Here is a 21,170-nt window from a genome sequence, read left to right as displayed (position 1 = left end):
AGGCTCGGAAAGGCGAGGCAACCGGCCTGAGGTGCCAGCGCAACCTTGGTCAGCCTGCGCTGAGATCTTCAGGTGTCGGCTGCCACACCGTCTGCTATCAAAGCGACTGAGGTTCTCCAGGGGGTTGGTGAGAAAGGAACAGGGGAGGGAGTGCGCCCCGGAGGCGAAGCTCTTTTCCCCAAACTCCGAAGCTCTGACTATTCTAGTTGCCCCAGCTGTTTGAAAAATGATCACTCCCCAAGGACAGATCTTGATAATGTGCTTTTTAATTGCACTCTCTTCAAAAAAGTATCTCCTTTCTCAGTTAAAATAAAAAAGACAAGGCATGAAGACCTGCTCTAACCCATCCAGGGCGGTGAGCTCCATCCTGGAGGAGGCCGGGCCAGGCTTCTTCCGAGGCCCCTCCCTGGGCAGTCGAGCACCGGGTGGGCGGCAGGGAAGGCTCTCCCTGCCACAACCCCTAACCCCCATCCCAGCCCTTCAGAAGGCCTGGACTTCAACGTCCCTTCAGTGGGAAGCCACGTTGGGCACACGCTATCATTCAGGTAGACATGAGGCCACTCTTCTCGCCCTTGACCTTGAGGAACTCTGCCATGCTGGAGAAATACTTCTGATTGGCCTCAGCCACCTTCTTCTCCGCGGCCTGTGGGTTCACAATCTCCAGGCCCTAGGCAGGTGAGGGAGAGAGGATGATGTGTTGGGCAAGGAGAAGGCCCCAACTGACACGCCAGAGCCCCCCAGGCCTTTCCCCGTGGTACTCAGGCCTTGGGTGGGCATGGGACAGTTTGCCAGTCCCTGGAGTCGCCCTGCCTTGGAAGATTCTGCCTCAGTGGGTCTGGGGGGAGAGGGTGGGGAGAAACCAGGGCACCTAGGTTTTTAACAAGTTCCCCAGGGGCTGCTAAAAACACCAGTGCCTGAGGACAGCCAATCCTGCTCAGTTTCTGGATGAGGAAACTGAGTCTCTGGGGGATGTGGCTGGCTGGAGGTCCCAGCACAAATCACACCAACACTACTGATGATCACAGTGTCCAGCGATAGACGCCGGCACCTGGCTGGAACTTCCTAAATATTTTCAAGGCCTGGGCAACAGAGCGAGACTCTGTCTCTAAAGAAAATAATAACAGGCTGGGCGCGGTGGCTCAAGCCTGTAATTCCAGCACTTTGGGAGGCCAAGGTGGGTGGATCACAAGGTCAAGAGATCAAGATCATCCTGGCCAACATGGTGAGACCCAGTCCCTAATAAAAATACAAAAATTAGCTGGGTATGGTGGCAGGCGCCTGTAATCCCAGCTACTCAGGAGGCTGAGGCAGGAGAATTGCTTGAATCCAGGAGGCGGAGGTTGCAGTGAGCCAAGATTGCACCACTGCACTCCAGCCTGGCGACAGAGTCAGACTCCGTCTCAAAAAAAAAAAAAAAAAAGAAAGAAAAGAGAAAATAAGCACAGGACCTGTCATCAGGCTCCACCAGCAAGTGCAGGACCAAGTGCCTTCTGTGCACTCCTTTTTCAGAACTGAACACCTCATAACATGGGAGTGGAGGCAGGGAAAGGTGAGGCCCTCCCTGGCTGTGCTAGGACGAAGGCCTCCCTGTCCCACCTCCCACGTCCTTCCCTCCCTGGTATTTCTGCCTTTTACCACACTGGGCATCTTACTGATCTGTCTGTGCCCAGCCACCCACAGGCTCCAGGAAGGCAAGACTTGTCTCTCTCATTCACCGCTTCACCCCCAGAGCCGAGAGCACCGACAGCCGCTGTCTGAGCAGATGAGCTCCCCACTGTCCCACAGCCACGGTGCAGGCTCGCCCTGCTCTGTGGATGGCAAACCGCGGTGCCGATGGTGCGGTGACTGCCGTGCTCCAAGCCACTCACTGCTGACTGGGCTGGGGGCCAGACCCACACGTGACACCCAAGCCCACCTAGCTGGGAACTGTTTCGAGTGGGGTCCTGAGGTTACCTTAACCACTCTAGCCATTTCAAACTGAGGTCCTAGAGGCTGAGCAATGTAACCCGTTCATGGCCCCACAGAGAAAAACAGGGTCCCTGGGATGTAGCCCCGGTCCCCGCTCATGAGGACTGTTGTGCGCCTCTCGTCTCTGCTAACCTCGAGCACTTGCTGTGTGCCAGGGGCTGCCGATGCCTTTGGCATGTCTTCACCACACCCCCCGTGACAGCCCTGTAAGGGGACTCATTGTGGCCTGTTCACAGGGGCAGAGGGCAAGGGGCCTTGCCAGCATCTTGGGGCTGGGGACAGAGCTGGCCCAGGGCAAGTACCTGGAGTGGGGTGAAAGCCACGCTGGAGGCCGTGCCCGACGAGCGGTCGCGGATGGTGGACTTCCCGCCATATACCACGCTCTGCTTCTGCAGGGTCCGCTGTGGGAAGGACAGGGAGGCTGTTATCTGGGCTCACCCTACCTTGCGTCCCTCGGTCCCTGGCCCCACCCAGGTCGGCACATACCTGCAGCGTCTTGGAGATCCTGGCCTTGGTGGCCTCGTTGACCTGTGTCTGCCGCACGCGCCCACTGCCCGACTTGCCCAGGTGGCCCAGGCTGAATCCCAGGTCCTCCTGGTAGGCGTCCTCCTCGATCTAGGGGGAAAGGGAAGCCCCTGCCGTCAGGGACCAGACCCCGCCCTCCAGCCACTCAGGCACCCCCTCCACCAGCTAGAAGCCCCGCGGTCACCAGCTGGCTGGCCCCATGGGCACCTGCTCGGGTACCCACTCGGCCCAGCTGAGGCCTGGGGGCCCCTACAAGCCGGGGATGCTGGGGAGCCTGAAAGGGGCTGGGTCCCGGCGCTGCTCTGTGAGCTCAGAGTTGAGAGGCCTTCCTTATGCATGTGGGTTGGGGGGTGTCTGGAACCAGAACAGGTTCCACAGGATGAGGTGGCCTCTGAGCTGGGTCTTGCAGGACCAAGGGGATGACACTGGGATAACGGAGGAGACGGGGCTCACGGAGGGAGGGGCCGTGCAGAGGGCAGGAGAAACTGGCCGAGGAGCCTGGGGTGATGGGAAGCAGCAGGGACTCTGAGGGTGACAAGGGTCACTTTGGGGCTGAATGGATAGAAACCAGAGTAGAGGCCAGGATCGTGCCCTAGACATGAGCCAGGGCCACAGGGCAGAGAGGAGGGAAGGCGGTGGGAGGCAGGGGGCGGCGGCGGCTGCCTGTGGCCGTGAGTTCTCCTCATGGCTTCAGCGCTAGGGGCATCTAACCTCTCCGAAGCTCATGCGGTTAGCCTGTTTCCGGATCTCGGTCAGCCCCAGCCGCTCCTTCATCTTGCGGTACCTGGGTGGGCAGGCGGTGCCAGGGAGTCAGCTGGGGGGACACCGGCTCCTCCACTCCACGACCCCCATGCCTACTGGACCCCCAGGGGCTCTCACCTGCGGCCACCTCGCTTCTTCCGCTGCCCATCCAGGGGCGCAGGCAGTGGTTTCACCTGCTTCACAGGCGGCGGCTCCTGCCACTTGTCAAACTTGCGCTCGATCTCGTCCTTGAGTTCGTAGCCCACCTAGGGAGGGTGAGAGCAAGGGGTGGGTCCTGCTGCTGCTCACGTGGGCTGCCCACCCAGGCCTCCTGTGTCCGCTGTCTGCCTGTCCTCTGCCTGTCCACCCGAGCAGACTGCTCACCCCAGCGCTCCTTCCTTGCTCCGGGGCCCCGGAGGATCTCATCTGCTCTCTGGGTTTTCAGATCTGTCTACAATCTGATGCCCTCATCTTGGCTCAGACCCCTCCTCTGGGTTCTGTACCCTGTAAACAACTGTCTACTTGACACTGGGATTGTTAACAGCCCTTCAAATGTACCAGGGCCAAGCAGAATTCCTGCTCCTCCTCCCCAGCCTTCCACCCTCCACCTTCATTCTCCTCGGGTAAGCGATCAGCAACTCTGAGAGCCGGCAGCCGACTCCACTGTTCCTCTCCGCACCGCAGATCCCAGATCTTTCAGAACAATTCCAAACTGGCCCCCCAGGCCCTCCGCTGCCGCCAGAGTTCTCCTCGGGGCGCACAAGGCTCCACCAGGGCCTCCCTCTCTCCTCCAGGGCTCTTGGCGCTCCTGCCTCAGGGCCTTTGCACCGACCGACCACTACCCGTACTGGGAAGACTCTCTCCAGAGAACCCACGTGCCTTGCTCCCTGACTTCATTCAGGTCTGTGTTAAACCCTCACCTCCTCAGAGCTCTAAGTCCCCCCGACTTCCAGTTAAACCAGCACCTAATGTCTCCCCACCCCAATCACCTGCCTTTTTCTTCTTTTTTTTTTTTGAGATGGAGTCTTACTCTGTCACCAGGCTGGAGCGCAGTGGCGCAATCTCAGCTCACTGCAACCTCTGCCTGATTTCAAGCGATTCTTCCGCCTCAGCCTCCCGAGTAGCTGGGACCACAGGCGCGTGCCACCACGCCCAGCTAATTTTTGTATTTTTAGTAGAGACGGGGTTTCACCATGGCCAGGATGGTCTCGATCTCTTGACCTCGTGATCCACCCGCCTCGGCCTCCCAAAGTGCTGGGATTACAGGCGTGAGCCACTGCGCCCGGCCGCGTTTTTCTTCTTGATGTTTACCTAGTCCTACTAGGCACAGGACAGATTGCCCCTGTGGACTGTCTCCCAACCCGGCCCCAGTGAGAGTATCCACGCCATGGGACAGGGCTCTGTCTGCGCTACTCACAGCTGCATTCCCTACACCCAGGCCGGGGGTGAGACGGAGAGAGGGAAAGGAGGAGGGGGAGATGGAACACCTGATTGCCGAGCCAGGCGGGGTGCTTGGCAAGCAACAGTTCACAAGACAGAAAACATGTCTCCTCTCCCGAGTACATCTACCAAGGAGACAGAAGTGAACTGAATAATTACTTGAATAGTATCCCCTGTTGGAGGGGGACAGATCCTGGTGCGGAAGGCAAACTATGCCCCCACCAACACACACATGCCCCAGGAGGTCCGTGTTCTAACTCCCAGAACCTGTGAATGTCACCTCAGGGCAAAAGGGACGTGAAGAGGTTAAGGAGTTTAAGGAGTGTGAGCTCGGAAGACTATCCTGGACCATGTGAGCAGGCTCAGTATAGCCACAAGGGCCCTTAAAATAGATGGGGAAAGACAGAGGCCAAGATCTGAAGACAGAAGCAGGGTGAGATAGGTCTGAGGGTGCCGCGCAGCTGGCTCGCAAAGGAAGAAGGGCCACGAGCTAAGGGATGCCGGCGACCCCTAGCAGCTGGAAAAGGCAAGGAGTCCCCCAGAAGGAAGCCTCTGGGCTGACACCCTGACTTCAGCCCAATGAAACCCATTTTGGACTTCCGACCTACAGATGGTAAACCTGTGCTGATTTTTTTTTAGATGGAGTCTCACTCTGTCACCTAGGCTGGAGTGCAATAGTGGAATCTCAGCTCACTGCAACCTCTGCCTCCTGGGTCTAAGCGATTCTCCTGCCTGTTTCCAGAGTAACTGGGATTACAGGTGCGCACCCCATGCCTGACTAATTTTTGTATCTATAATAGAGACGTGGTTTCACCATGTTGGCCAGGCTGGTCTCGAACTCCTGACCTTGTGATCTGCCTGCCTTGGCCTCCCAAAGTGCTGGGATTACAGGCATGAGCCAACTTGCCCAGCCAAACCTGTGCTGTTTTAAGCCAGTAGGTTTGTGCTACCTTCCTATAGCAGCCCTAGGGAATGAACACACTGGGGAAGGGGCGCCTGACCCCAGGGAGGGTCAGCAGAAACACTGCCTCTGCCCTGGTAGGACAGTGCTTGTTGGGGTGAGCTCCCTGCTGGGGCTCTCCCCGCACAGACACCCCAGGCCCAGAGGAAAGGACGCCCGGCCGCCCCCTCCTTCCCCTCCTCACCTTCCCCTCCGTGCTCTCATGGAAACTGTCTACGCGGGCTGCCAGCGTGCACTTAGCAGCCACCAGCCGGGCCGCTTTCCGCCGGAGATCCTGGAGCAATGGAAAACGGGAATAGAATCTGTGTGAGACAGACAGACAGACATAACTGCACACCAACAGTGGGTGCTTCTCATCTGGCTCCACTGCAGGCTCTAGAGGTGTATGCTCTTAGCTCCCTCTTCACAGAAGAGGGGATGAGGGCAGGGTGCAGAGCCACGTCTGGGCTGGTGAGCGGCAGAGTCAGGTAAGGACACCAGCTGGGAGTGCACTCAGCCTGGATACCAGCTCCGTGCTAAGTGTGCCCTTTGGGCCATCTCATCGAATACTCAAACATCGGGCTGCTGTGATCACTGCACCCCCTTTTCAGGTGTGGACACCAAGGCTCCAAGTCACATCGCTAGCGACACAGCCGGGAGGTGATGGAGCCAGGGTTCCGATCCAGACTGCAAACAGAGCCCAAGCTCTCAGCCACAGCGACGCGATGGCCAGCCCTGGCCTCCCTTACAGGCCTGTGATGTCTACATCCTGTGCCTGGACCGATCTGGGATGGGAAGATGAGGCGGCAGAGGCCCTGTGTGACAAGACACCAGGCTCCCTGGGGCAGGTTTAACCCACAGCCTAGGGCTGTGAGGCAGTGGTGATGGCCTTATGAGGTGGCTGGAGCCCCGAGCCTCAGGCCCACCACTCCTGGGTTCTAAAGCCCACTCTCCCTTCTCCCAGGATGGGGTGACCCACCAGCACCCCTGGGGGTGTGTTCCAATAGCAGTGCCTGACCTAAAGGGTCACAGAAAAGACCAAAAAAACAACCCCACACAGGGCAGGAGGGGGGCCTTGGCCATCGGTGCTGTTGTTCTCTGCGACCCCGAGGGAGGCCGGGCAGGGCACAGGGCCATGAGCCTGAGGTCACTTGCTGCAACCGGACAGAGCAGGATCTGGACCCAGGCCTGTCTGCCCCAGAGCCTGTCCTGCCTGTTTTTGTTTTTTTTTTTTGAGATGGGAGTCTTACTTTATCGCTCAGGCTGGAATGCAGTGTGTGATCTTGGCTCACTGCAACCTCCACCTCCTGGGTTCAAGCAATTCTCCTGCCTCAGCTTCCCAAGCAGCTGGGATTACAAGTACGTGCCACCACACCTGACTAATTTTGTAATATTTTAGTAGAGACGAGGTTTCACCATGTTGGCCAGGCTGGTCTCAAACTCCTGATCTCCAGTCATCCACCTGCCTCTGCCTCCCAAAGTGCTGGGATCACAGGTGTAGGCCACAGTGCCGGCATTTTTTTTTTTTTTTTGAGATGCAGTCTAGCTCTGTCACCCAGGCTGGAGTGCAGTGTCGCAACGTCGGCTCAGTGCAGCCTCTACCTCCCAGGTTCAAGTGATTCTCCTGTCTCAGTCTTCCAAATAGCTAGGATTACAGGCTCCCGTCACCATGCCCAGCTAATTTTTTTTTTTTTTTTGAGACAGAGACTCACTCTGTCACCTAGACTGGAGTCTAGTGGTGCAATCTCAGCTCATTGCAAACTGCCTCCCAGGTTCAAGCGATTCTCCTGCCTAAGTCTCCCAAGTAGCTGGGATTACAGGCACCCGACCACCAGGCCTGGCTACTTTTTGTATTTTTAGGAGAGACGGGGTTTCACCATGTTGGCCAGGCTGGTCTTGAACTGCTGACCTCAGGTGATCCACCAGCCCAGCCACGGCCTCCCAAAGTGCTGGAATTACAGGCATGAGCCTCCGTGCCTGGCCTCCTGCTTGTGTTCTAGGTCTGTGTATGTGCTGCCAGGCATCAAAGCTGGGAGGCTGATGTACCCTGATGGCAGAGAGGACCTGGGAAGCTCCAGGGGCACTGACCTCTCCTGCCCCTCCTGTGTGTCCCCATGGCTGATGTTAAACTGTTATAAACTAAGTCCCCAGCACAGCAGTCCTCAGGGGGTTCTATGAGTCTTTCTAGTGAACGGTTAGACCTGAGGGTGGTCTTTGGAGCAGCTGCACGCTAACCCGACGCTGCTTGTCGTGAGCTAGGCCTGACTTGGAAGGGCTTCATCTGCATTGAGCCCTCGTCCTAACTCATGAAGCAGGTGCTGTGCTCCCGTCTGATGGGGGGAGACTGAGGCACAGGGCGCTCACGCCTCTTGCCCACGGTCACTGATTGGTGGGTGGCGCTGCCAGAGCCTGGGCACCAGAGCTGGTGGACTGCAGAGTCCTGGCTCTCACGCCCCGTGCCACCCTGTTCCCAGCCCCTGAGTGCTACTGTCAGATGGTAGGGGTGGCTTCTAGGCTGTCTGGGCACAGTGGAAAGTTCCAGGGGAGCCAGGGGCAGGCAATGACACTGTGGGCTCACCGGGGGCAGGGACTGCACGATGTCGCTGTGGTAGATGTAGCCGGTATGGGGCAGCACTGAGGTGGATGAGAAGCCCGACAGTGTCTTGCGCTGGGCCCCGAGCAGCATGATGTTGCAGGCGGGCATCTTGGAGAGGTTGGTCAGGCCGCCGGCCACACCTGCAGGGGAGGGAAGAGGGAGCAGTCAGAAGAAAGCGGAGAGGTGGGCGTGCGCGAATCTGCGGGGGGATCACCGTGTGCCGGGCGCCTTTACATGAAGCTCTGGTTGGACCCCTCAGTGGCCCTGTCAGGAGGGGGACCTGGCTCATTCCACGAGGGACAGATGCAAAGGAGGCTGGGAAAGGGAGGGCAGCTGGTCTGGGGTGCAGGGAGGAGGCACTAGACAGGAAGCCAACCACCTCATTTGTGCTACATAGGCCACACTGCCCCATTCCAGAGATGTCTGTGAACCATATTCACCAAACCAGAAGCTCCCTGACAACAGGGCCTGGGTGTGGTCAGCTCTGGGTTTCCGGCAGAGGGCTGGAGGAGGAGCTGTAGGTGAGTGTTTTTCCCACGGACAGGACTTTGCTATGTGCCAGGCTGGCTGACCTCTGTGATGTCCAGGGAGACCAGGTGCTGAGGCCTAGGTGCCAAAGCCCCCCCTCCAAAGAAAAGGGATGCAGCTTTCCCAAGGCCACAGTGTCAGCAGACGCCTCCCCATCCCCGCCATGGGACCCAGCCCCGGGGCCTCACCCATGATCTTGGCAGCCGTGGATGCCCCGATGATGATGGACAGGTTGGGCGCTATGAAGGACATTCGGGACTCCACGTACTCGTAGATGCGGTGCTTGGAGGCATTCAGCTCCAGGGCCATGTCACAGGCCTCCTCCAGGCGCTCCAGCTCCTCCTCCGACAGCTGCTGCCTGCAGGGGCAAGTGGGCCCAGCCTCCTGGGTCTCCTGCCTGCCTGGTGCCCAGCCCCCACCCTGTGTGTGTGTGTGTACACATCTGCGTGTGTAGCTTCAGCTTAATCCCCAGTCCCGCCCTCTCAGTTCTGTGTGTGTTTGTGTCTGTATGCACATCTGCGTGTGTAGCTTCAGCCTAATCCCCAGTCCCGCCCTCTCAGTTGTGTGTGTGTGTGTGTGTGCACATCTGCGTGTGTAGCTTCAGCCTAATCCCCAGTCCCGCCCTCTCAGTTGTGTGTGTGTGTGCACATCTGCGTGTGTAGCTTCAGCCTAATCCCCAGTCCCGCCCTCTCAGTTCTGTGTGTGTTTGTGTCTGTATGCACATCTGCGTGTGTAGCTTCAGCCTAATCCCCAGTCCCGCCCTCTCAGTTGTGTGTGTGTGTGTGTGCACATCTGCGTGTGTAGCTTCAGCCTAATCCCCAGTCCCGCCCTCTCAGTTCTGTGTGTCTGTGTGCACATCTGCGTGTGTAGCTTCAGCCTAATCCCCAGTCCCGCCCTCTCAGTTGTGTGTGTGTGTGTGTACACATCTGTGTGTGTAGCTTCAGCCTAATCCCCAGTCCCGCCCTCTCAGTTATGTGTGTGTGTGTGTGTGCACATCTGCGTGTGTAGCTTCAGCCTAATCCCCAGTCCCGCCCTCTCAGTTCTGTGTGTGTGTGTGCACATTTGCGTGTGTAGCTTCAGCCTAATCCCCAGTCCCGCCCTCTCAGTTCTGTGTGTGTGTGTGCACATTTGCGTGTGTAGCTTCAGCCTAATCCCCAGTCCCGCCCTCTCAGTTCTGTGTGTGTGTGTGCACATCTGCGTGTGTAGCTTCAGCCTAATCCCCAGTCCCGCCCTCTCAGTTGTGTGTGTGTGTGCACATCTGTGTGTGTAGCTTCAGCCTAATCCCCAGTCCCGCCCTCTCAGTTGTGTGTGTGTGTGTGTACACATCTGTGTGTGTAGCTTCAGCCTAATCCCCAGTCCCGCCCTCTCAGTTATGTGTGTGTGTGTGTGTGCACATCTGCGTGTGTAGCTTCAGCCTAATCCCCAGTCCCGCCCTCTCAGTTCTGTGTGTGTGTGTGCACATTTGCGTGTGTAGCTTCAGCCTAATCCCCAGTCCCGCCCTCTCAGTTCTGTGTGTGTGTGTGTGCACATCTGCGTGTGTAGCTTCAGCCTAATCCCCAGTCCCACCCTCTCAGTTCTGTGTGTGTGTGTGCACATTTGCGTGTGTAGCTTCAGCCTAATCCCCAGTCCCGCCCTCTCAGTTATGTGTGTGTCTGTGTGCACATTTGCGTGTGTAGCTTCAGCCTAATCCCCAGTCCCGCCCTCTCAGTTATGTGTGTGTCTGTGTGCACATCTGCATGTGTAGCTTCAGCCTAATCCCCAGTCCCGCCCTCTCAGTTCTGTGTGTGTGTGTGCACATTTGCGTGTGTAGCTTCAGCCTAATCCCCAGTCCCGCCTCTCAATTCTGTGTGTGTTTGTGTCTGTATGCACATCTGCATGTGTAGCTTCAGCCTAATCCCCAGTCCCACCCTCTCAGTTGTGTGTGTGTGTGCGTGCACATCTGTGTGTGTAGCTTCAGCCTAATCCCCAGTCCCGCCCTCTCAGTTGTGTGTGTGTGTGTGCACATCTGCATGTGTAGCTTCAGCCTAATCCCCAGTCCCACCCTCTCAGTTGTGTGTGTGTGTGCGTGCACATCTGTGTGTGTAGCTTCAGCCTAATCCCCAGTCCCGCCCTCTCAGTTGTGTGTGTGTGTGTGCACATCTGCATGTGTAGCTTCAGCCTAATCCCCAGTCCCGCCCTCTCAGTTCTGTGTGTGTGTGTGTGCACATTTGCGTGTGTAGCTTCAGCCTAATCCCCAGTCCCGCCTCTCAATTCTGTGTGTGTTTGTGCGTGCACATCTGCATGTGTAGCTTCAGCCTAATCCCCAGTCCCACCCTCTCAGTTGTGTGTGTGTGTGCGTGCACATCTGTGTGTGTAGCTTCAGCCTAATCCCCAGTCCCGCCCTCTCAGTTGTGTGTGTGTGCGTGCACATCTGTGTGTGTAGCTTCAGCCTAATCCCCAGTCCCACCCTCTCAGTTGTGTGTGTGTGTGCGTGCACATCTGTGTGTGTAGCTTCAGCCTAATCCCCAGTCCCGCCCTCTCAGTTATGTGTGTGTGTGTGTGCACATCTGTGTGTGTAGCTTCAGCCTAATCCCCAGTCCCACCCTCTCAGTTGTGTGTGTGTGTGTGTGCACATCTGCATGTGTAGCTTCAGCCTAATCCCCAGTCCCACCCTCTCAGTTGTGTGTGTGTGTGTACACATCTGCATGTGTAGCTTCAGCCTAATCCCCAGTCCCGCCCTCTCAGTTGTGTGTGTGTGTGTACACATCTGCGTGTGTAGCTTCAGCCTAATCCCCAGTCCCGCCCTCTCAGTTCTGTGTGTGTGTGTGTGTGCACATCTGCGTGTGTAGCTTCAGCCTAATCCCCAGTCCCGCCCTCTCAGTTATGTGTGTGTGTGTGTGCACATCTGCATGTGTAGCTTCAGCCTAATCCCCAGTCCCGCCCTCAGTTGTGTGTGTGTGTGTGTGCACATCTGCATGTGTAGCTTCAGCCTAATCCCCAGTCCCGCCCTCTCAGTTGTGTGTGTGTGTGCGTGCACATCTGTGTGTGTAGCTTCAGCCTAATCCCCAGTCCCGCCCTCTCAGTTATGTGTGTGTGTGTGTGCACATCTGCATGTGTAGCTTCAGCCTAATCCCCAGTCCCGCCCTCAGTTGTGTGTGTGTGTGTGTGCACATCTGCATGTGTAGCTTCAGCCTAATCCCCAGTCCCGCCCTCTCAGTTGTGTGTGTGTGTGCGTGCACATCTGCATGTGTAGCTTCAGCCTAATCCCCAGTCCCGCCCTCTCAGTTCTGTGTGTGTTTGTGCCTGTATGCACATCTGCGTGTGTAGCTTCGGCCTAATCCGCAGTCCCCCTAGCCCGGGCCCAGTCCTCCCTCGCAGCGGACATACCCCTGAGTGGTGGAGGCAGTGACACTGACGACCATGATGGTGGCATTGGTGAGGATCTGCTGCAGGTTCTCATTGTTCTTGCACTTGTCCAGGCTGTTGCCCAGCTCCTGGGGGCGAGCAGAGAGACAGGGAGGCTTGGGCTCAGGAGGGCTGGAGAACCTCTTGCTCAGCACCTATTCAGGTCTTGTCTTGGGGACACTGGGAAAGTCAGGGTGTCTACACTGAGGGTCACTGCACTGGGGGCCTCTCCTGCCTCTGCCACCCGAAGCATCCACACTCTCTGCTCTGCTTTGGCTGACCTGGAAATGGAGCCTGGGCACAGTGGCGTCTGGGAGACCGAGGCCTCACAAGCCTCTGGCCCATGACAAGTGGGAGCACTGATCCGGTGGCCTCACTTCCCTGCAGGGGCTTTCCCCACCACTGTCCAGTGGGTAACCCCCAACATGGGTACCAAGGAAGGAGAGCTGTGCAAACCCCAGGCACAATTAGTGCCTGAACAATGTCTTAGTTTATAGTGTTATTATTCAGCTATTTCCTTTATATAATCCTTTATACGTAATCGTGTATGAGTTTACAGTCAGAACAATTAGTGCCTGAAGTATAACTTACTGCTTACCTATATCTAGCATATAAAATCATACTTACTACTTATGTCTAGCATACTTAGTTCCTTATGATCTTTTTATGTAGTCATGTAAATATTATAGTCTATATAGCCATATATATATATATATTCTCTATAATCACGTAGATATTGTAGTCGGAGCTGTACCAACACATTTAGTGATGGTTTATATAATATTTCTATATAACCATATAGTAGTTTGTAGTAGGAGGAATGCCTAGAGCAGTCACAGAACAGAAGCAGTACATGGGAAAACAGCCAGACGAGGACACGAACCAAAGACCCAGTGGTGGCGTCCCTGCCTGAAAGGGCGTATGCTGTGTGGCAGGCTTGGAGCAAGAGCCTCTCCTCCTGAAAAAGGAGTGGTAGTACCTTGCATCCAGTTCCTGTGGAAAGTAGGCCTCAGGCCTGAGATCCCACAAATAACCGAGGGAGAAGAACCCCTCGGGTGTGACTGGGTCACGGCAGCTGTACACCCTGTCAGCCTGTCAGCTCAAATCATCCTCCCACAAAATATCTTCAAGAAGAGCAGAAGTCTGTCAGCTCCCACTGCATTGGCTTACAGTATCCTTCTATTAGAAATCCTCTGAAGTCTCCAGCCCCCAGATAAGAAGTGTTGCATCTGACACCTGTTGCACACAGTCCACCTCCTTGCCTCGGTGACCTAATGGGAGTGGACCCCTTTTCTGTACATGACCCTCTACTACTGCGCGCGGCCCACCTCTCTGACTAGGTGGCCTTATGGGGTGGCCCCCTCGCTTGATTATGTATGCCTTATCATTAAACCTATAGTGACCTCACTCACGACCCTTCTCCCTGCCCTGTACCTAATACAGACGCTTCTGGGCGTTCGGGGCCTCACCTGTCTCCGCTCATAAGTGGCGTGGCCCCTGAGCCCAGCTGTCTTTTCCAGTCTTTCTGTGTCCTGTCTCTACTTCTCGGATCCTCCACACAGCTGTAGGGGACGCCCCACGACTCCTTAGGGCTGTGGCTTTACACCATCCTAATCTTTCCCTGGACATGTGTGGGGACCTCCTCCTCTCCCTGCCTCACGTGCACCTGCCCCTCTTTCCCTAAACCCTTCCTTGGATCTCTCCTAAGACCCAGAGGCCCAACGCGATCCGACCTCTTCCACTTCCCTCCTTCCCCACCTCACTCCCTCCCAGCTTGTTCCCTCTCAGGCTCTCTGCACTTAAACGTCTCTCTCCCCCAAATCTCCGCGTGCCTGTCCCATGTCAACCTTCGGATCTCAACTCCAATGCTGCCGGCTCTAACCACAGTGGGAGCAGCACGGGTCAGGCCAGAGGGGAAGCCCTCTTGGGAGACCGGGGCAGGAGGGGAGCCCTGAGGAAGTCCCGTCCAGCTTCTGTCCCTCCCACGCTGGGCAGAGCAGGCCGCTGAGCCACCGTCCACTCCTTCCATGATCTCCAGACCCCGAGGCCTCTGGGAGCAGGTTCAAGAGTGAGCCCCACCTGCCCCTTCACACCGGCAGAAGTCGGGCAAGAAGCCACAGTTCTTCCCAAGCACCCCGCCTTCTTGGTGCTCACCTTGACCGTGCGGATGTAATCCAGTGCATTGGGGACCAAGGACTCCAGTTCAGGGAATCTCTTCGAGTACTTATCCCGGATGAACTTATGGATGATGTCTAGGGTGGACAGGACAGGCGGTCTTGGGTAAGACAGGAGGTAGAGTCTGCTGGTTGCCCTAACACCCATTTCCCCTTCTTCCTTTACGTATGACCACGGGAATTTGTTCTGCTCTGTAAGATGTGAGCTGAGCTGTGGTGACACGTTCTTAAGAATAAGAAGCGCCTTGCTGGTGGAAATGCAGAGGTGATGGCTGGAGGTGGGACAGCCACCTTGCACCGTGAACCAGTGGCTGAACAACAAGATGGAAAGAGCTGGGGCCACACCACCCCCAAGTGCTCGCTCAGACTCACACATAAGAGGAGAACAAACTTCCTTCTTCTTCAAACCACTGTTACAGCAGGTGGACCTGGATTTGAGCATGGGCTCAGGGGCAGGACCCTGGGAAAGGCCAGTGGGGAAGGGAGATGGGCATGAGGGTGTCACACGGAGCTGCGTCCGCCTCCCCCCAGCACTCACTCAGCTCGTTTTCGATCTCCACGGTCAGGTTGTTGGCATCCACAATGACGCGGTATTCAGGGGCTGCCTCCACTGGCCCCATCACTGTGAGGACACAGAGCGGAGTGTGAGGATCTAAATCCCTACCCTATCCTGGGTCCCAAAGCTGGGGGAGATGGAGGACAAGGTTTCGAGGGGGTCAGGAAGGGGGGGGCTGAAGAGTAAACCGGGGGACAGGCTGATGTCTGCAGAGTCCCTGATCTTGTGTCCCTGCCTCCCATCTCTCTCCCTCCAGACCAGTCTAGACTTGACCCCTCTACCCTGGAATTGAACCTCCTATGGCTTCCCACAGCCCTAAGGCTCATGACACTCATGACCAAGCTTCCCAGACTGATAGTCATGGTGTCCCCAACACCGGAAGTTCTGCAGGGACCAGTGCTGTGCCTGCATGGTCTACACCCACACCCGAGTACCCAGAAGAGCACCTGGCATACAGGGAGCTGTCCAGTTCCTGTCTGCTGACTCAGCAACTCTGCGGTCTAGCTTCTACACTTCCCACCCCTCCCTCTCATCATACCCCATTGTATTCCACTCCAGCCACAAAGGACTGATTGCAGTGCCCTGGACACCCACTCCTCCTGGCCTTTTTTTTTTTCTCGGAGTTTCGCTCTTGTTGCCCAGGCTACAGAGCACCATCTCGGCTCACTGCAACTTCCGCCTCCCAGGTTCAAGCAATTCTGCCTGGGCCTCCTCAGTAGGTGGAATTACAGGCATGTGCCACCATGCCCAGCTAAATTTTTTGGGGTATTTTTAGTAGAGATGGGGTTTCACCATGTTGGCCAGGTTGGTCTCGAACTCCCAACCTCAGGTGATCCGCCCGCCTGGGCCCCCCACAGTGGTGGGGTTACAGGGGTGACCCACTGCATCTGGCCCCTCCTGGCCTCTGCATATGCTGTTCCGTCTCCCCACGTCTGTTTCCAGAAAACCCTTTGTGCTTTGGTTATAAGGGGCCAGGCACAGTGGCTCACACCTGTAATCCCAGCACTTTGGGAGGCGCAGGCTGGAGAACTGCTTGAGCCCAGGTGTTTCAGAGCAAACTGGGCGACACAGGGGATCCCATCTCTACAGATAATTAAAGAAAAAAAATGAGCCAGGCATGGTGGTGTATGCCTGTGGTCCTAGCTATCTGGGAGGCTGAGGCAGGAACGCCGGAACCCAGAACCCAGAAGGTCAGGGCTGCAGTGAGCTGCGTTCATGCCACTGCATTCTCACCTAGTGTCAGAGTGAGACCCTGTCTCAAAAAACAAACAAAAAGTGATGCTGTGTTTAAATGTCATACACTCACTGCCTGATGTCACAGAGCTCAAATCTGACCCCAGGCAGGGTGGCTGCAGAGTCTGTGCTCCTAACCCTGATGCTCAAATGGCTCTTGTGGTGCTTAAGACTCAGGCAGCGACTCAGAACCGTTCCCTCCCTTTCCGGAAGGATCAGATGCCTTCTCTGGGTACCTGCAGCACTTGTGCCTCCAATAAACAGGAACTGCCACCTGCTTGTGAGATGTTTCATGACTACCTCTCCAACCAGACACCGTGTATGACGGGATCTGACTCATCCCTGCTCCTGGCCTGACATCAGGAAATGTCACCTTCTGTGTCCCATAACTCTCTGGATGGAGAAGTTCCCCGGCCTGGCATCTGGAACCCTGCAGGATCTGGCACATTCCTGAGCCCGCCCTCTCACTCCTAGTATCTGAGGCCCTGGGCGTGCCGCTTTCTTTCCCGGCCCCCTTTTCTTTCCCAGGCCCCTTCCTCCCTTTCTTCCCCTGGCGTATGCATTCATGCTCTAGAGTCCAGTTCAGCCATCAATTCTTCCCTGACCCCTGGGGCAGGGTCAGCCAGTCCCTCCTGTGGCTCCAGTGGCCCCAGCTTGGTATCACCCACTGACAGCTGTCTGGAACTTGGCCTGCCTCTTCCACCAGACCTTGAGCACATTAGAGCACAGACCTGGGGGTTTCCACTGGGTGCCCAGGTAAACATTAAAGACAGCAGGCAGTGGGTCTCCTGAAACTCGGCTTTCTCACACACGTCTTTGCCCAGCAACCTCCCATGGCTTCCTGTTGTCAGGAAATTTCATTCAAGATGAATGGGAAGGCCAGGAGCAGTGGCTCATGCCTGTAATCCTGGCACTTTGGGAGGCCGAGGTGGGCTGGTCACTTGAGGTCAGAGGTTCAAGACCAGCCTGACCAACATGGTGAAACACCCCGTCTCTACTAAAAAAAATACAAAATAGCCAGACATGGTGTTGCATGCCTGTAATCCCAGCTACTCGGGAGGCGGAGGCAGGAGAATCGCTTGAACCTGGGAGGTGGAGGTTGCAATGAGCCAAGATCATACCACTGCACTCCAGCCTGGGCGAGAGAGTGAGACTCTGTCGAAAGGAAAAAATAAAAAAGAGAGAGAATGGGAGTGGTAACAGAACTGCCCTCTAAGACAGTCTGACTACTCAAGAGATAAGCCAGTGTTCCCGAAATGTGGAAGTGAGAAAAGCTTTTAGATGATGCTCTAATAATCACGTATTTATTTTCACATGGTGACTTCGTCTTTACCAAGTGATGCCAGTTTCCCATTCATGGCAGCAGTTTGCTTCCTTTGTAGATCAAATTTAAGAAAAAAGACCTAGACTCAAAGAATATGTTAAGCAATTAAAGGACAAGTGGCTTCTAGATGTGGCCAAAACCCTGTAACTGGTCATGTGAATCTGGGAGTCTGGGAAAACTCAAGCTAAGTCCCATCGTGATTAGCAAACTCAGGACACAGTGAGGACTTAAGAAGATGCGCTGTACGAAGCAATTTATGTTTACTGGAAAAGGGAATGGGTTGGGGAGGAATAAAAAAAAAGAGAAGGCTCTGGAAAACTCTGAGAGGGAGATATACCCAGCCACAAGCAGCAAAGGAGCCAAGGGGCCTGGCAGAAGAGTCAGGAGATGGGGAGGGGCACGAAGGGGGAGGAAGTACCTTCGGAAGCTTTGGCTTGCTTGCTGATATACTCCTCAATCTTCATCATGATCTCAGCAAACTGCAGGGAAGGAGGAGAGTCGGAATCCAGGACTCTTCAAAAAGAAGCCTGTATCGCCTCTTTCTGGGAGATTGTTTAGAGCCCCCTGCTATCCATGCCTCTTGTCCTCTTACCATCTTACTGTCCCATAGCTTGGCGATGGTCTTGACCGAATCCCCGGAAAGATCCAGCTGTGTCTCCTCCTGCACATCCTCGATCGCTGGCTCCTCTTCCTCCTCCCCATAGCTTCCTCCTTCCTCCTCTTCTGCTGCCTCTTCGAGATCAGCTAAGAGCTCATCTGCTAGAGACATCCCGAGGCCTGTGGAGAGGGAGAGTAGGGTTCCCTAAACACTTGCCCCAACAAGTCCCTCCTTATCACTGAGGAAATTCTCCCCCAGAAGGCCCTGGCCTTCTTTCCCAATCCCACCAGCACACAGGCTCCACACTGACAGCGGCTTTATATCCCTGCGACCTCCACCCTGCTAAGACTTCCTGTCATCAAGTGGCTTAGATTCCAAATGCATTTTGAAACTTTTTTTTTTTCCTTTCTTGCTTTTAGCCTTGAAAACATATTTTGGCCGGGCGCAGTGGCTCACGCCTGTAATCCCAGCACTTTGGGAGGCCGAGGCGGGTGGATCACGAGGTCAACAGATCGAGACCATCCTGGTCAACATGGTGAAACCCCGTCACTACTAAAAATACAAAAAAATTAGCTGGGCACGGTGGCGTGTGCCTGTAATCCCAGCTACTCAGGAGGCTGAGGCAGGAGAATTACCTGAACCCAGGAGGCGGAGGTTGCGGTGAGCCAAGATCGCACCATTGCACTCCAGCCTGGGTAACAAGAGCGAAACTCCATCTCAAAAAAAAAAAAAAAAAAAAAAAAGAAAGAAAACATACTTTGAAACTGTTTCCCTCCTTTCCCGCTGGACGCTCTCTTGCACTAGCTTATCTATGTGCTTACTTGCAAGTTCCAGGAGCTAATCTTCATTTATTTTTTAAAGATGGAGTCTCGCTGTGTCGCCCAGGCTGGAGTGCAGGGGCACAATATCGGCTCACTGCAGCCTTCACCTCCAGGTTCAAGAGATTCTTCTGCCTCAGCTTTCTGAGTAGCTGGGACTACAGGCACCTGCCACCATGCCTGGCTAACTTTTTGGTTTTTTGCTTGTTTGTTTTGAGACAGAATTTCCCTCTTGTTGCCCAGGCTGTAGTGCAGTGATGCGATCTTGGCTCACCGAAACCTCCGCCTCCCAGGTTCAAGTGATTCTCCTTCCTCAGCCTCCCGAGTAGCTGGGATTATAGGCATGCGCCACCACTCCCGGCTAAGTTTTTGTATTTTTAGTAGAGACGGGGTTTCTCCATGTTGGTCAGGCTGGTCTCGAACCCCTGACCTCAAGTGATCCGCCAGCCTCGGCCCCCTGAAGTGCTGGGATTACAGGCGTGAGCCACCGTGCCCGGCCACAGTGGGGCTAATCTTGCAACAAACTAGGTATGGAAACCCAGCTGCGAAACTCCAGAGATTACCCCAGGGCAGTTAATCTACAACCTGGCCATTGTTGACATGACACCAGCCCATGCTTCAGGTGGCCCATGCCTCAAGACAGCCTTCAGAGCAAGACACACACACCTCATCCCAGCATCACTCCTGTATGCCTCCCATTCAAAGTTCCCCTCTTTTAGCCCCTCTCCCCAGCCTAAAGTTTAAAATGGTCTTTCAAAGACATTAGCTTGGCCATTTCCCATCTGCTAGCATTTGATCAATAAAGCTCCTTCACTTTCACCACCCCTCTCTTCTCCTAGTCTGGCCTGTGAGCAGCAGAAACTTGAGTTGGTTACATCATCAATGTCTTCCCCCCTCCAGGTCTTTGCACAGGGAGTCCTCTGCAACCCCAAAGAGGCTCTTCTCTTCACTTTTTCTTTCTTTTCTTTTTTTCTTCTGAGATGGAGTCTTGCTCTGTTGCCCAGGCTGGAGCACAGTGGCACGATCTTGGCTCAGTGCAGCCTCTGCCTCCCGGTTCAAGCAGTTATCCTGTCTCAGCCTCCCAAGTAGCTGGGATTACAGGCGCACACTGCCATGCCCAGCTAATTTTTTGTATTTTAGTAGAGATGGGGTTTCACCATGTTGCCCAGGCTGGTCTCAAACTCCTGAGCTCAGGCAATCCACCCACCTCAGCCTCCCAAAGTGCTGCGATTACAGGCGTGAGCCACCACACCCAGACTTTTTTTTTTTTGAGACATTGTCTTGCTCTTCACCCAGGCTAACGTGCAGTGGCACCATCATAGCCCTGCAGCCACCTCCTGGGCCCAAGCGATTCTCCCCCATAGCCTCCTGATAGCTGAGATGACAGGCACACACCACCATGCCCAGCTAAGTTTTAAATTTTTCTGTAGAGATAGAGTCTCAGTGTGTTGCCCAGGCTGGTCTCAAACTCCTGGGCTCAAATGATCCTTTCGCCTAGTCTCCTAAAGGGCTGAAATTACAGGAGTGAGCCACTGCACCTGGCTCTCCTCACTCCCTAGGAGCCCAGCATCTCCTCAGCCTTCAGCTCTCACATTCCACCTCCCTGGCCCAGGCGCCCCAATTGGACTAGAGGAGGTTGCTTTGTCATACGCGTCCCACACGCTGTGTGTGTCTACAGTAACGCACTTCACACATGTGTGATTAATGAAACAATTACTTGATAAAGCCTGTCTGCCAGGCATCAACCAAAGCTCTAACAGGGCAGGGAACAATGTTTGCTCCTGCCACATCCCCAGGGCCACACCATGGTAGGCGCATATTAAGACTTTTGGGTAAACTAGCTGTAAGAGGCCAGGCTCGGTGTCTCGCGCCTGTAATCCCAGCACTTTGGGAGGCCGAGGTGGGAGGATCACCTGGGGTCAGGAGTTCGACACCAGCCTGACCAACATGGGGAAACCCCGTCTCTACTAAAAATACAAAAATTAGCTGCGCGTGGTGCCGTGCGCCTGTTATCCCAGCTACTCGGGAGGCTGAGGCAGGAAACTGCTTGAACCCGGGAGGCGGAGGTTGCAGTGAGCCGAGATCGCGCCACTGCGCTCAGCCGGGGCAACAGAGTGAGACTCCGTCTCAAGAAAAAAAACAAACAAACTGTAAAGGTCCGCCTTTCTCCTCACGTCTTCTCCCAGACCCAGGAGTCTGGCCTCCCGCCCTCTCCTCGTTTCTACCACACTCACCTCTCCTCCCTGCGCACCACGGTTTCTAAGAAATAAGCTTCCAGAGCGCTCGTCGCTCACCGATGACGTTTCACACTCGCGCCGTTATCGAGGGAAAGCTGATCTCTGATT

General features: G+C 55.4%; 1 protein-coding gene across 1 annotated transcript; it reads right to left on the bottom strand.

Moving 5' to 3' along the window:
• Positions 1-248: 248 nt before the first annotated feature.
• PRPF31 (pre-mRNA processing factor 31) lies at positions 249-21,120 on the bottom strand. The gene is made up of 14 exons (XM_035285356.3): positions 21,060-21,120; positions 18,002-18,186; positions 17,828-17,888; positions 14,835-14,918; positions 14,277-14,374; positions 12,105-12,211; positions 8,927-9,096; positions 8,193-8,350; positions 5,820-5,909; positions 3,373-3,500; positions 3,205-3,277; positions 2,455-2,583; positions 2,271-2,369; positions 249-667 (listed from the first exon to the last, which is right to left on the bottom strand). The coding sequence occupies exons 2-14, from the start codon at positions 18,176-18,178 to the stop codon at positions 542-544; spliced, it is 1,500 nt and encodes a 499-aa protein (XP_035141247.1). The 5' UTR covers positions 18,179-18,186; positions 21,060-21,120; the 3' UTR covers positions 249-541.
• Positions 21,121-21,170: the final 50 nt, after the last annotated feature.

Source organism: Callithrix jacchus, chromosome 22 (assembly GCF_049354715.1).
Source record: "Callithrix jacchus isolate 240 chromosome 22, calJac240_pri, whole genome shotgun sequence".
NCBI classification, from domain to species: domain Eukaryota; kingdom Metazoa; phylum Chordata; class Mammalia; order Primates; family Cebidae; genus Callithrix; species Callithrix jacchus.
This window is presented reverse-complemented; position numbering and strand designations above follow the sequence as displayed.

Bases quoted from the DNA above. Each gene is read 5' to 3' on its own strand.
- PRPF31 (XM_035285356.3), bottom strand. From the start codon at position 18,178: ATGTCTCTAGCAGATGAGCTCTTAGCTGATCTCGAAGAGGCAGCAGAA. The intron at 14,375-14,834 runs GTGAGTGCTGGG...TGTCCACCCTAG, and splicing joins GGAGATCGAAAACGAGCTGA to ACATCATCCATAAGTTCATC. The intron at 2,370-2,454 runs GTATGTGCCGAC...TCCTTCCCACAG, and splicing joins GGATCTCCAAGACGCTGCAG to CGGACCCTGCAGAAGCAGAG.